The sequence below is a fragment of the Macadamia integrifolia genome, chromosome 9, assembly GCF_013358625.1.
Source record: "Macadamia integrifolia cultivar HAES 741 chromosome 9, SCU_Mint_v3, whole genome shotgun sequence".
Classification (NCBI taxonomy): domain Eukaryota; kingdom Viridiplantae; phylum Streptophyta; class Magnoliopsida; order Proteales; family Proteaceae; genus Macadamia; species Macadamia integrifolia.
In genome coordinates, this window is record NC_056565.1 from 21,448,027 (window position 1) to 21,463,947 (window position 15,921).

The following is a 15,921-nucleotide window of genomic DNA, read 5'->3' on the forward strand; positions in this document are numbered from 1 at the left end:
TTATCCCATTACTTCCAAGTTGGGTTTTATATACTTTGTTACTATTGTTGATGATTATTCCAGAGTTACCTGGATTTATTTAATGAAGAATCGTTCTAATTTATTCTCTATTTTGTGTGCATTTGTTGCTGAAATTCAGAACCAATTTAATTTATCAGTCAAGGTTTTACGAAGTTATAATGTCAAGGAATACTTTTCTGGTCCTTTCTATCAGTTCATGGTTAGTTGTGGTATGATACATCAGTCTTCCTGCTCAGATAAACCCCAACAAAATGGTGTTTCTAAGAGGAAAAATACGCATTTGATGGAGGTTGCTAGGTCTCATTTTTTTAGATGAAGGTGTCAAAATATTTTTGGTCTGATGATGTTTTAACTGTTTGTTATCTTATTAATCGAATGCCTTCCTCAGTGTTACACTGTGTTATTCCTCATTCTTTGTTGCTTCCTTCTGACCCTTTGTTTATTCTTCCTCCTCGTGTTTTTGGTTGTGTTTGTTTCATTCGTAACCATCGTCCAAGATTGTCAAAGTTGGATCCTCATGCTCTTAAGTGTATATTTTGGATTATTCACGTACCCAAAAAGGTTATCGTTGTTATTGTCCTACACTTAAGAAATACTATGTTACTGCTGATGTTTCCTTCTTTGATTTATTTCTTATCTGGATGAGCCCGTTATTATTTCTGAGATGATGATGATCCTATATGTTGTCCAACATTCTTCTCACAGGTTACCACAAATGCAGTGGTGCCACCACCTTCCACAGTATTACCACCACCACCAGTTGGTCCGCTCGTCTATACGCGTCGTCCTCAGGAAGAATCAGCACCCACTGTCTCTATGGTTCCTACCTCGTCATCTTCGCCTATGGTCCATAACCAGGTATTTTTCTTTTCTGATATTGATCTTCCTATTGCACAAGTAAGGGTGTACAGAGTTGTACCCAACATCCCATTTCAAACTTTGTTTCTTATTCTGGTTTGTCTCCCTCTTTTCATACTTATCTATCTACTTTGTCTAGTCATCCTGTTCCAAAGTTTGTCATAGAGGCCTTATCTAGTCCTAACTGGAGGACAGCTATGGAAGATGAATTACTAGCTTTAGAACATAATCAAACTTGGGATCTTATACTGTTACCTCAGGAAACGTCTCCTATTGGTTGTTGTTGGGTTTATGTGGTTAAGGTTAACCTTGATGGTTTTCTGGCTCGGTTGAAGGCTCGCTCAGTCACCAAGGGCTATGCATAGGTGTATGGAGTTGATGATCTGGACATTTTTTCTCTTGTTGCCAAGTTATCGTCTTTGCGTATTTTGACATCTCTTTCTGCTTCTCATTGGCCGTTGTATCAGCTTGATGTGAAGAATGCTTTCATCATAGTGATTTGTATGAAGAGGTCTATATGTAGCAACCTCTAAAATTTGTTGCTCAGGGGAAGTATAGTATGGTGTGTAAACTTAAGAAGTTTTTGCATAGTTTGAAATAGTCTCCTCAGGCGTGGTTTTGCAGGTTCACTAATGTGGTTTGTGAATTTGAGTTATCCAGGTGTGACAGTGATCACTCAGTGTTCTATAAGAAATTTGCACAGGAAGGATATTTCTCATTGTTTATGTTGATGAAATTGTCATCACTGAAGATGATGTTGAAGGGATCCAAAATCTGAAAACATATCTACAACAGAAGTTTTAGACCAAGGATCTAGGGCAGTTAAAGTATTTCTTCTGTATTGAAGTTCCTCAGTCAAGGAAGGGAATTTCCCTCTCTCAAAGGAAATATGTCCTGGATTTGTTGACAAAGACTAGAATGTTAGGAGCCAAACCTTTTGATACTCCTATGGATCCAAATATAAATCTTACAATTGAGAGTGGTGATGTGCCAAATGATTAAAAGTATCGAAGGCTGGTGGAAAAGCTTAATTATTTAACAGTGACTCGACCTGACATTGCCTTCCCTATTAGTGTTGTGTCATTTTCTTTCATCTCCATGGACATCACATTGGGATGACGTTGTTCGTATTCTGAGATATCTAAAGAAAGCTTCAGGTCGTGGTCTGTTGTACTCTAATCATGGATATAAGCATATTGAGGGTTTTTGTGATACTGATTGGGTTAGATCTCCTGTTGATAGACGATCAACCACTGGATACTATATATTTGTTGGTGGAAATCTTGTGTCTTGGAAGAACAAAAAATAGGCTATTGTGACTAAATTTAACGTGGAGTCTGAGTATCGTGCTATGGCTAATGTCACTTCTAAGTTGATGTGGGTAAAGGAACTGTTGACAGATTTGGGTTTGAGCGCACTTGTATGTAGTTGTGGTGTGATACCAGGCTGCAATCCATATTACGTCAAATCCAGTGTTCCATGAGAGGATAAAACATATTAAAGTAGACTGTCACTTTGTTCAAGAGAAGCTATAGCAAGGTGTTATCTCTACAAGTCATGTTTGCATAGGGGAACAACTTGCAGATGTTTTTACTAAGTCATTGGGGAGTGGTAGAGTTGATTATATTTGTAAGAAGCGAGAAATGATTAACATCTATGCTCCAGCTTACAAGAGTGTTAGAAGTCATTATCGTGGGAGGAGTGTGGCTTGTTGTTTAACGCAAGTCGCGAGTCCTCCTAGGGGTGTTCTGGTCTAAGTCCTAATGCGCGTAGGTAAGTAATTTTTGTTTCCTTTTTTGTGTTATGTTCTTAGTAGGACTGTTGTAATCCTTAGTCTATATAATGAATGAAGTAGGGCAGTCTCAATTTCATCGATTGGGACTCCCAAGTTCCTCCATTTTCTCTCTTATCACTTTCTCTTCTCTTTACAGCAATGTTTTACCATGATAAGATTTATAAAATTTTCAGAATTGAGAAAAACCCCAGCATTTGAAAGTTGAAAATCGCCCGTACAACCAAAAAATTCAGTTTTTGTTCTTGGATTGGGGGTTTACATTTTATCCTTTTAGAATTTGATTTTAAACTATTTTTATTGGATTCAAATAGGGGGTATTTGTATATTTATGAATAATATCTTAAGTAAATGAAATAACAAATATAAAAGCATTTACTTCAATGATATTTGACATAAATAAGTGCATAACTGCCGCACCTTGCACTAAGGCGACAGTAACCCAGACACCACCTAAGCTACCCAGAGGACTAGTTGTCCCTTAGGCGACGCCTAGACACTATGAGTGGAACTATAGGTAAGGAAGTGCAAGAAAATTCAATCATAAGCCATAATGACATTTCTGTATATGTTGTATAGTTTCATAAGCTATAATGGCATTTCCGTAATTAACAAGTGTAGTGCTCGAATTGATTTTGTAGAAGGCCTTATAAACGTTGTTTGGTTGTGGTAAGAAAGTGCAAGAAAATTCAATCATAAGCCATAATGACATTTCTGTAAATACTGTATAGTTTCATAAGCTATAATGGCATTTTCGTAATTAACAAGTGTAATGCTTGAATTGATTCTGTAGAAGGCCTTCTAAACGTTGTTCCTGATCTTTTTGTGTTACGGAATGATCCCGTAATTGGTTTACCAAACAGCCTTTCTCATTTTATCAGAATGGAGAATCTAAATATCAATTCTACCAAAGACTGACTCCCACAGAGCGGGAGTGCAACCAAACTTAACATGTATCTCTAAAGGAAGAATGTTTTGTATGCCCACCCATAACCTTACTCTTGCTTTTGGTATCATTGCCTAGATGACTTCTTATAAACCAACCATATTGCAATTGTACAGCATCCACATTGTACAAATTTTGACATGTAAAAGAGGGTTGTGGGGGAGGGGATGGTGTTTGATGTATGTAATGGGCTTAATCTAATCAGCTATAGACAATATATAGAAAACCTTAATCCCCACACAATCACAATTTTACCTCCATGCATGTAATGGACCCAAAACCTGCCCCACTTACAAATACAGACCCAATAATAATTATGTGGACTTGCATAATACAAGACACACCCAACCCAACACTTTCCACCTATTTACCAGGATGGAATACATTTACCAGGATGGAATAAAAAAGAAAAGACTACAATGACAACACCACCAACAACCGCGAAGGATTGGAGACCCACCCAATGGTGATGGCCTCATAGCCTTAGCCGTCATGTACAAAGAATCACTAGAATCACCTAATTTGGCCAACTCATGAGCTAGAGAATTGGCTGGAAGGAAAAATTCATGTCAAGGAAACCCATTGAACCTGCAAAGAATTTTTTTTCCTTTTAGGTGGGATTACTACACCAACTCTACTGTAGGTCTACCTCAATTTCATGCTTCATCCAATAAATAGTCATAATAGATCATAAACTCAAGAAACAATCAGTATCAATAAAAAGCAAGGTCTAGTGGTTAGCAACAGAATATGGATATATTAAAATAAACTTCAATAATGCAGTAACCACATTACATTCTACATCAGCATTTAAGGCCTCTTTTGTAAGCCGATCAACTATTCGAGGTACAACATCTGCTCTAGTCACCCCTCCAACAGCATCAATGTCAGCAAGAGCATCCCAATTTGGTGTGGGAATCCCACCACCAGAAGCTAAACCTTGAGCACCAGTGTCTGATAAAATCCGAGCTAAGTAGTAGTATACATAACGTAGGATACTCCTGTCCTCGCATTGCTGATCAAGCTGAAAAGCAGAAAATGCTGAACAGAGTGAGACTCATTATGTTAAGACCACACGACCCCCTGAATCTAGATTTTGAAAGCAACAGAGCCATAAGAAACTGGAACACATCAAAGCAGAGAATGGAAGAAATTTCAACTGCAATTAGAAGTAATATCTAAGAGAACGAGATTTTCTAAGAATAAACTAATCTTGATATAAAACTCGTGGATTTCCACCATTTTCTGCTTCTGTGAGCTCATCAACAAAGGAAAGTCTAAAAAATATAAATATATTGAAATCATCAATTATACATTTGTTGGATTGTAAGTAACAATTATTTGAAAGAAAGAATTTATCCAACCGCAAAAGGGAAGTTAAACAATAATATTGTATGAATACAGGAACAGAATTTTGAAAGAGATGGAGCGTAAGAGAATCATACCATGAGAAGAGATGGAGCCAAAGAAGGATCAACAGAATTGTAAACAGCAAGTTTTGGGAACACATGAACCACTAACTGCTTCTGGGAGTTTTTCTACAGAAACAGGGGGGAAAAGGTTAAAATTCCTCACGATTATATCTAGATATATAATAAAAATAAATAAAAAGAACATCTGTTACAACAACAGGGGGAAACAACTAATTTACTTGATCACATGTAGCAGCAAGTTCGTGAATACTCCTTGCTAATTGCGAATAAGAAACCGGCTGTAACAAAATCATGTTTTATCATTGAGACAAAATATCCATGTAAGAGAAAATTGTTCACAAATATATGCAATAATGGAGCTCAAAACAAATTAATTGTAATGAGAGAAACCTTTCTCTTGACTTGCTTCTGAGGCATATTTCGGACGGGATTGAAAGCTTTGGCGACAGAAATGGTGTCGGATTGGATCTGCATCAGGGTGCTTCTCTTGCCCTTACGATCTGTTGGGACTGACGGTTTACCGAGGGTCGAAGGAGGAGGCACCACTGCAGAATTGGTGGTGGAGGAGGTGGTTGTGGAAGAAGCGGCAGAAGCAGTTGAGGGATCTGAGGTGATCAGATCCATGAGTGTTGCACCTGAAGAATCCATCCTTTCTTCAGACCAGAAGCTCCTCGAGCAATGAAATAGTCCGGTAAAGAGGAATCTGGGTTCGTTTCAGAGGGCTTCTCCTTCTGTATAGTGACCGGTTAAGGTTGATTTCTGCTGCTGCCCCCGTTCCTCGACTGCGATCTGTTAACTTAAACTGCAACGAAGTAGACTGGGGGAGGAACCATAACTAGAACGGGAATGGCAGGAAAAACCTTTGCTTCTATTCCTGAATGTCTTTGATTCGGGGTAAAAAAGGGTTTTTCAAATTATTTGCAGGTGTTACTCCCAAACAAAAAACAAAACCTGTCTTGTTGGCGCTGGAAACGCCCAGAGACATGGTGCTCAAAAAGACAACATTGCCCTGCATGCTAGGTGCTAGGGTACTGTAGATGCTGGCTCACGTCCTTTAATTGGTTTTATACGCTGGTGTTTTCTACTCCAGCAGGACCGAATTCTTTCTCCTAAAAACTTTATTTACAGTATAGTTCTTTCGCCCAAAGAGAATTATGTCATTTTTCAAAGAGTTTCTTTACCAAAAAAAAAAATTCAAAAGAGTTTGATAGTTTATATGAAAATCATAGGTTTTGCAACAAATAAAAAGTGTTCGGACAATTATCCCCCATTTTCTACACTTTGTCGAAATTACATATGAATCCAAATATTTGAAGAATTTACACCCCTATTCCTTGGAACTAACGGTATTAGTATGCCGTTAGTTTTAAACCTCAAAAGACCATATTACTATATGAAAAGCAACTTAACCTTAAAGGAGAATCACACAGTGACTCCAAAATGGCTACAAAACATATTTGGCAAGGTAGGAATGATCAACGCCGCTATACTTGTACCTGTGCAGAGCAGCCACACCATGAGACTTAATGTAACCCATCTTCAACTAAGCTCAAAATGTTAGATTGACAAGAATGTTGGCGAGTTCGTTGTATCCACCGTATTGTAGGAGGGAGTTGATGAAGTCCTTCACTTGGGCTTCGCCATCGAAATTTAAAGTGAGGACCAACGGGACTAGGTGCCTATGCCATAGCTAGTGGCAGACCATGAGCCTTTACTGTCACACTTCAACTTCACTCGAAGAAAGGCATGTGACCTGGACATACCCTTATGTCCAGCCAACCCTCCAGCATACAAAGATGCAGTACTTTGACATTACAACTATACAAGATAACTAAAATTCAACAAAACATATAAGGATGTATTCATAGATGCAAACTGGTGATCATCTAAGTTTTACAAAATAAATATACACAAAAGACTGTTCTGATAACATGACATATCATCCAAAATATTTACATAAAACAATCAAAAGTAGAAAATACTCCACAACATCTTCAAGGTGCTCCATAAGTACAGTCCACTCCTGCACCAACAATTCATCTGCCATAGTAGCCGGTTTCTCATGACAAGTTGTCACCTGAGTACCTATGTCACCATCTAAAAAGGAAACACAAATGTGGGGTGAACTTCACTAAGCCCAGTGAGGGGTGGGAGCATGCAAGCAAGTGCATCCAATATGATGCACTGAATGAGCAGCCAAAGTTGCTATGATGCAGACTGAAATAACCTAGAGGGGATGAATAGGTTATGCTAGTGAAATTTAAAATCTTTTCAAATTCTCCAAGTGTGATTGTAATGCGGAATAAAAACAAACAATCACACTACAATAAGATTTATAATGGTTCGACTCAACTTGAGTCTAGTCCACTCCCTACAAGTTTCACTTGTAAAGTATTCCACTAGCTCTCCCTTTCAGTACAGTACATGGGAAAGAAAACATTTACAAAATCTTGTTTAGGATAAGAGTATCCTTACAATCTCCTTCAAGGTAAAGAGACACCTTTTACAATCCCATTTAATGGTGGAGAGACACCTAACTCTTTTAAGGATAAGAAGATCCTTACACAATCCTAATTACAGTCTAAGAAAATGTAAAAGCAACAATTTAAATAAGTGAAATAGAATTGTTCGAGTTTACCTCGTGTGATGCATGCAAAATGAATATGCAAAGTGAATGATTGAATGCACCTTTTGTAGTCTCCCTTGAGTATAGAGAGGTGAAGGAGATTTTACTAGAATCTTGAGTTCTTGAAGAATGTGTTTGACTTTAGTCCGTGAACTCAATAAAATAATGGTTGATCCTCACAAATGACTTTGATATGATTGCTAAGAACTTTCTTAATTGTTAATTATTAAAGTCATCAGTAGGGTCATTATATAGGCAGATACTAGGTTTAATTAGGGTAAAAAAACCACCCAACTTGGAAGGAGAATAATCTCTAATGGATAGAAATTTTCTCAACCGGTAGTTTTCACTTTCAACCGGCAATTACCGCTTCCAAGTCTAGCTGTACAAAAGTAGCCATTAGACTCAAAATATAGTTGTTATATAGCCGTTGGGGGTGTTTAGAGGTGAACCAACAGTTGCCATTTCTATCTGATAGTTTGTTGGATGCCCTCTGTAGGCTAAATCAGATAGGACCATTTGATCCAGAATTGATCTGGCAAACCGGTTTGATTTTTGGTTAAATCCAATAGTTTCCAGTTTCATGTAGTAATTGCCGAACGGTCTCTATTACCATTCTTTGATAATAAAAAAATAAAAATAAAAACTGATCACAGAGACCAAGCGGTAATTGCCGCTTCAATCCAGCAGTTGTCGGTTGGTCTCTATTTTGTGTTTTGACTACCCAGTTGTTACACAAAGAGTGTCCAATGCCTTAGGTTGTTTCTTATGTCTTTTCTAACACTAAAATGCATGAGTGTAGTGTGTGTAAATTACAACCTAATCTAGAGGTCTTCAAGTCTTGAACTCTTCAAGTCTACTAATCTTCAACTGTTCAAGTCTTTTAGTCATCAATTCTTCAAGTCTTCAACTTTTCAATCATGCAACTAGAATCTTCCTTTCAATCACTTTATGCCATATCACGTCTTGAGCTACAATGGGTGTACACTTATATCTTGAAATCAAGTGTCTTGGTTGTGGTCCTTTACATGACACTAGAAAGATAGCTATTAAAGCATTACTTGTTTGTTATCATCAAAACCATTATGGAGAGGGATATTCCCAACAATCTCCCCCTTTTTGGTGATGACAAACAAGTAGATTAAAGATACAAAACATAGGTTAAAGCAAAGCAAATAATTCTTTAATCAATCATGAATCCCCACCATGAATCCTTCTCCCCCTTTTGTCAACAACAAAAATGGGTGAAGAATTAAAAATTCATTCTTGTCTCCCCCTGAGCATGTGCATAAAAAATAGAATTTTGTGTAATAGAGACAAGGAGGTATAAAGCATATAAAAAACACATAGCCATAAAGCAACACTGTTTTACTAGAATATAAAAGAGGTTCATAACAGTAAATTGCCAAAAGTGTTATACTTAGGGCACTACATCAAAACATTAATAAATTAAAGTTTTCATCAAAAACATCAGAAAGAAAGGCTATAAAGGCTGCTGCTCAACCAATGTTGAGAGCAGAAAGGATCTCCTGAGTCTTCTCATTAATATGAGTCATGATGCATGACTCCATTTCCTCTAGCTTCTTATGGAGCATCACCTCAGTCATAGGTTGACTAGAGGAGCTTCCTTCACCTTCTAAAGTAGCGCAAGAATCCCTAATCCCCATGTGAAGGATGGAGTTGATGTCAAAGTCAGATTTCTCCTATTCAGTATACTCTCTGCTGAGATCGACTCCAAAGTGGGCAAAGATTTGCCCCAACATCTGGCCATAGGGAAGGTTGTTGATGCGTCCCTTACAACCGGCATGAATCATGTGATGGATAATGAGGTATGGAAGATTAATCTGGGGCCCGTCACAAACACATTAGGTGATGAATGCTTGGAAAGGGCTAATCGCGTCTCGGTGACCACTCTTTGGAAGGATATTGAGAGAGACAATATAGTAGATGATTTTGGCAAGCTCAGTGAGTTCATTACTCATCCTAGCAGCCACACCAAGGTAGTTCTTCATGATTTTCCTGTAGACCTTGTCTTGATCCATGAAGTCCTTGTGGTCTTTCTTAGTGATGAGGTATTTGAGATGTCCGGTAGCGAGAACATTGAGTATTTCTCCCAACTTCTCAATCCCAAACTCATTATCTACTCCCTTGACCATACTCTTGATCCAAATGTTTTCCTCATAACCTTCAACCCTAAGGTTGCAGTAGAAAAGTCTAACCAGTCTTGGGTAGCACCTAAACCCACATTGGAGTATTCCAATCCAACCAAGAACACCAAAGTAGTTTTCTAAACCAAAGGTGTAAAGAGATTGAATGTCAATGTCCTTACCAACCTCAATCTTGAGATTCTCAAACAAATCCCATGATTCCATCGCTTCTGTGGAGACAAAATCCACCTCAGTTGCTGGTCTCTTTTTTCTAACGCGAATCTTCTTAGAAGCCATGGAGGTAGAAGAAGATAGGAAGAGAAATAGGGTTTGGAGAAGAAAAAGGTGAGAGATTTAGAAGAACTAGGGTATTAGGCAAGGGGGTTAAAAGTTCTCCGGTTTCGTTCGGAGGCAAAGGAGGTGGGAGATGAACAGTGGCTTAAAAATCCTTTAAAAAGGGCTTAAAAAGACCTATCCGATGGGTTTAAGTCGCAAACCTGAGACGAACCTGTAGTTGCCGTTTAGAAGCGGCAATTGCCAGTTGACGCAGAAAAACTGATTTTTGAGCATTTTTCAAGATTTTTTCAGATTTTCATTTGAATAGGGGTTTTTCAAGTATGAAAAGGCAGTGAATTTATCCAAAAGGATTACAAATGCCCAGCTTCTTCCTTAGATTACAAAATCGGTCTTCACTAAAGGGTTTAGTGAAAATGTCAGCCAACTGTCTTTTAGTTTTGATGTACTCAAGAGTGACATCACCGTTTTGTATGGTATCTCTTGGGAAGTGGTGACGGATATCGATGTGCTTGGCCCTTGAGTGTAAGTTGGGGTTCTTACTCAAGTTGATTTTGTGTTGTCACACATGATTGGGCAAGCATCAAACTTAACTCCTAGGTCTTAGAGTGTTTGCTTCATCCAAAGGATCTGAGCACAACATCTTCCAGCTGCAACATAATCAGCCTCGGTGGTGGAAAGAGAAATAGAGTTTTATTTCTTGCTAAACTAATAAACAAGGCAAGAGCCAAGAAAATGACAAGTACCACTGGTACTTTTCCTGTCAATGTGGCATCCAGCAAATTCAGCATCTGAGAAATTTATAAGATCAAAAGGTTGGTTTTTAGGTTACCATAACCCAACATCACATGTGCTCTTTAAATTTTTAAAAATCCTTTTTACCGCTGTGAGGTGTGATTTCTTAGGATCGGCTTGAAATCGAGCACATGCACATACACTGTACATGATGTCTGATCTACTAGTAGTTAGATATAGAAGGTTTACAATCATGCCTCTATATCTAGTAACATCCTCAGAAATACCGTCTTCATCCTTAGTCAGTTTCAAGGATGAGCTCATCGGAGTGTCTGAAGACTTTTGACTGTTGATGTCAAATTTCTTTAGAAGTTCCTTAGTGTATGTACTTTGATTTATAAAAATCTCATTATCTGATTGTTTTATTTCAAGTCCAAGGAAGAAGTTTAATTCTCCCATCATACACATTTTAAACTCATCGCTCATTATGCTACTGAACTTAGTACATATAATCTCATTAGATGAGCCAAAGATGATATCATCCACATAAATTTAAACTATGAGTTTGTCATCCTTCAAGTTCTTCACGAACAGAGTAGTGTCAATCCTCCCCCTTGAGAAGCCACTTTCTATTAAGAAGGTGTTTCATCTCTCATACCAAGCTCTAAGACCTTGTTTGAGGCCATAAAGGGTTTTCTCAAGTCTAAAGACATGGTTTGGAAACTTTGGGTTTTCAAAACCAGGGGGTTGAGCTATATACACTTCCTCTTGAATATAACCATTCAAGAAGGCACTTTTTACATCCATCTGATACAATTTAAAGTTCTTATGGTATGCAAAAGCTAGTAGCATTCTAATGGATTCTAGTCTTACTATAGGGACATAAGTTTCATTATAGTCAATTCTTTCCTGTTGGTTATATCCTTTAGCAACTAATCTGGCTTTATTCCTTATAATATTACCATCTTCATCCAGTTTGTTCTGAAAGACCTACTTGGCACCAATGATGGTGTGGTGGTCCAGTTTTGGAGTTAGTTCCCAAACCTTACTTCTTTCAAATTGGTGAAGCTCTTCTTGCATGGCAATAATCCAGTCACTATCCTTAAGTGCTTTTTCTATGTTCTTGAGTTTAATCTTGGAGATAAATGCAGTGTGGTTGCATATCTCATGAGATTTAGATCTGGTTTGGATTCCTTGGTCCAAATCACCTATTATAGCATCTAAGGGATAGTTCCTATGGGGTATGATGTCCCTAGGTAAGGATTCTACTTTTTCAATAGAAACATCTTTTTCCTTAGGTTCTTCAAGAGAAATAACATCCACTTTGTTCTTTACAACATCAATAGCAACATCATCGTCATCAATAAGAGGCCCATGCATAATATTAGGCAAAGATTCATCAAATCTAACATTCATAGATTCTTCAACCATATGAGATCTTTTGTTAAAGACTATATGCTCTACTGTTGAAGGAGTATCCTAAGAATATTCCTTCATCAGATTTTGCATCAAACTTTCCATGGCGGTCTTTAGTATTTAGGATGAGACACTTACAACCAAACACCCTAAAATAATCTAACTTAGTAGTTTACCAAAGTATAGCTCGTATGGGGTTCTGGAAAGCAGGGGTCTAAGAATAGTTCTATTAAGCACATTATAAGCAGTGTTAATGGCTTCAGCCCATAAGGGTTTGGGCTCATTGAGCATAGTCCTAGCCATTTCTTATAATGACCTGTCTTTCCTTTCAACAACCCCATTAGATTGAGGTGTCCTAGGAGCGGAGAAGTTATGGTCAATGCTGTGTTTGTTGCAATATACATCAAATTGATATATAATGTCAAACTCTCCTCCATGGTCACTCCTAATAGAGGTTACTGTATAGCCCTTTTGATTTTGTAATCTTTTGCATAAGGTTACAAACTCATCAAAGCCGTCATTTTTATTTCTAAGAAAGATAATCCAAGTAAATCTTGAGTAGTCATCCACAATAACAAAAATATATGATTTACCATTTTAAACTAGAAACATTGATAGGACCAAATAAAATCTAAGTGAAGGAGTTTCAAAGGCCTTGAGGAAGAAACAATGTTCTTAGCCTTATGCATACCTTGGTTTGTTTGCCTTTTTGACATGCATCACAAAAATTATCTTTATTGAACTTGATCTTAGGAAGATTTCTAGCAAGGTCCTTGGATGCAATTGTTTGGATTAACTTAACGTTTGCATGTCCAAGTCTTCTATGCCATAATGAGGACTCACTATGCTTAGAAACCAAGCAAGCATTCAAGGGGCTTGTTTCCTCTAGCATGCATACATATATATATCTTTCTTCTTAAATCCTTTTAGGATTAGATTATTATTTGCATCTTTTATATAGTAGTGAGATACATTAAAATCTAACTTATAACCTATTCCACATAATTGACTCACGCTAAGTAGGTTATAGTTTAGGTTTTTGACATAGTATACATTTGAGATAGAAATACCGCCTAGCTTGATCTTTCCAATTCCAACAATTTTCCCTCTGTTGTCATCTCCAAATGAGACCCATCCTCCGTCATAGTCCTGTAGGCTTGAGAATAAGTTTCTGTTAGATGTCATGTGCTTGGAGCATCCACTGTCAATCACCCATTCGGCTTGTACTTTATTCTTCAAGGAAACCTACAACAGAAGATCAATTATACATTGGTCCCCATAATCTCATGGGTCCATCATTGTTAGTGTCAAATGTCCTTATTGGGACCCAGGTGGTCTTGTATATTTTAGATCTCTGATTTTGTCTTTGAGATGAACTTGGGTTCCTTTGAGTCCTCTGAGATTCATATGATCCATAAGACCCTTAAGGTGTATAGGACCTTTGAGGTTTGTAGGTCTTTTGGGATTAGTATTTCCCATAAGTTCTATATAACTCTTGAGGGTAGGTTCTTTGGGGCTGCCTATAGGACCTTTCAATAGAGTATCCCCTTTGAGGTTGGGGTCTATATTTAGGTCTAGGTTCCTCCTGAGGCCTATATTGCCTTCTTTAAGGTGTGTAGTAGTAGGCATGGTTTACCTTAGTCCTTGGTCTTTCATTTTGAGAGGTTGTGGACTTTTTCTTCTTGGTATTATATTGACTTGTTGAATGCCCTATTTTCTTACAAAGGCCACACTTGACATAGGATGTGGATGCTTGATTACACTCACTCCTTCTTAGATTCTCCTTTTGCTTTTCTTTTCTCTTTGATGGGTTTTGTCTATAACCCAGTCCTTCTCTTTCATTAGGATCTTTCCTTTGAGATCCAAGTAGGTTATCGAAGTTCTTTTGTCCTTGGGTAAAGGTGCAAAGAGTAGAGTTTAACTTTGAGTTCTCTTCCTCAAGTTCACTCATTTTGGAGGTCAAGGCATCCACTCTCTTATTAAGTGTGTCAACTTCTTTTTCTCGTTTGTGTTTTTTCGTTTCTAATTTAAGACTCTCTTCATATAAGTCCTCAAAGGCTTCTTGAAGTCCTTCGTTAGAGTCATTTTCTAGAGGTTCAGTTTGAGTTTTCTGGTTTACCTCTTGTTCTTCATCTCCAACAGCCATTAAGGCTAGGTTGGTAATTTCTTCTTCTGAATCACTCTTTTCTTCATCACTTGAATCCCATGTGGCAGCGTATGCTTTCTTCTTTATCTTATGTGGGCATTCAGTTCTGAAGTGGCCAAGTTTCCTACAATCAAAACATACTACATCCTTTTTGTCAGACGAAGATTCTTTAGTTTTGTTTTTAACCTTACCCTTTTCACCATAGGATTTGTCTCCATAGGTTTTGCCTTTGTATGGCATTCTTCCCTTCTTTTTGAGAAACTTGTTGAATTTCCTTGTGATGAGCGACATCTCCTTTTCCATACCAAAGTCTTCCTCATTATTATCATCACTTACCTCTTCATTGCTTTGAGAGGATTTTAGTGCTATGGTCTTCCTTATGACTTCTGGAATTTGCTTATTAGCTTGCAGCTCAACTTCATGGGTTTGTAGAGAACCTAACAAGTAGTCTAGGGAGATCTTTATGAGGTTCTTTACTTCTTCAATTGTAGTTTTCTTAGGTCTCCATGTATTTGGTAGAGATCTCAGTAATTTTTTCACTTTTCAGCATTAATGTAGGTATTTCCTATACTCTTAAGACTATTTACAATGTTGGTAACGCATGTAAACATCTCAGAGATGGTTTCATTTTCATACATCACAAATGATTTGTAATTTAAAACTAATTTGTCTACTTTTCTTTCCTTTAATTCCTCTGTGCCTTCATGAGTAACTATGAGCATGTCCCAAATTTCTTTGGCTGATTCACATACTATGACTCAGTTAAATTCTTCTTCATTGAGAGCGCACTGGAGGAAGGTGATTGCCCTGAAGTTGTAATGGATGAGGGTAACATCATCGATTGTCCATTCCTTTTCTTCTTTGAGCACCATCATCCCTTCACCTGCTTTAGTAATGACATATGGTCCTTCTTCTATGGCTCTCCATATGAAGATATTATGAACACAGACAAAGTTCTTAAATCTGCATTTCCTAAAAGATAAATTTGTTCCATTAAAGTAAGGGGCTCTTGAGGCATTCATGCCCTCTGGTGGTCCTTGGGATGTAGCTATGGTCTTTGACTCACGTTAAGACTAAAATAGTCCCAAAACTTTAAGCTCCTACACTGATACCAATTGAAATAACCTAAAGGGAGGATGAATAGGTTATGCTAGTGAAATTTAAAATTTTTTCAAATTCCCTAAGTGTGATTGTAAAAAGAAATACGGAATAAAAACAAACAATCACACTACACCAAGATTTATAGTGGTAGTCTAATCCACTCCCTACAAGTTCCACTTATAAGGTGTTCCATTAGTTCTCCCTTTCAGTATAGTAGGTAGGGAACAAAACCTTTACAAAATCTTGGTTAAGACAAGAGTATCCTTATAATCTCCTTCAAGGTAGAGAGACACTTTTTACAATCCCGTTTAATGGTGGAGAGACACCTAACTCTTTTAAGGACAAGATGATCCTTACACAATCCTAATTACAGTCTAAGAAAATGTAAAAGCAACAAATTAAATAA

At 37.5% G+C, this 15,921-nt stretch overlaps 1 protein-coding gene across 1 annotated transcript in view; it reads right to left on the reverse strand.

Moving 5' to 3' along the window:
• The window catches only part of LOC122088137, an 84,376-nt gene extending 78,448 nt beyond the window's left edge, over positions 1-5,928 (reverse strand). The window contains exons 1-4 of the mRNA XM_042657298.1: positions 5,441-5,928; positions 5,269-5,328; positions 5,063-5,155; positions 4,413-4,641 (exon numbers count right to left, since the gene is read on the reverse strand). Coding sequence (XP_042513232.1) covers positions 4,413-4,641; positions 5,063-5,155; positions 5,269-5,328; positions 5,441-5,698 — 640 coding nt within the window. The 5' untranslated portion in view covers positions 5,699-5,928. The remainder of the gene's footprint in view (positions 1-4,412; positions 4,642-5,062; positions 5,156-5,268; positions 5,329-5,440) is intronic.
• Between the last annotated feature and the right edge of the window lie 9,993 nt (positions 5,929-15,921).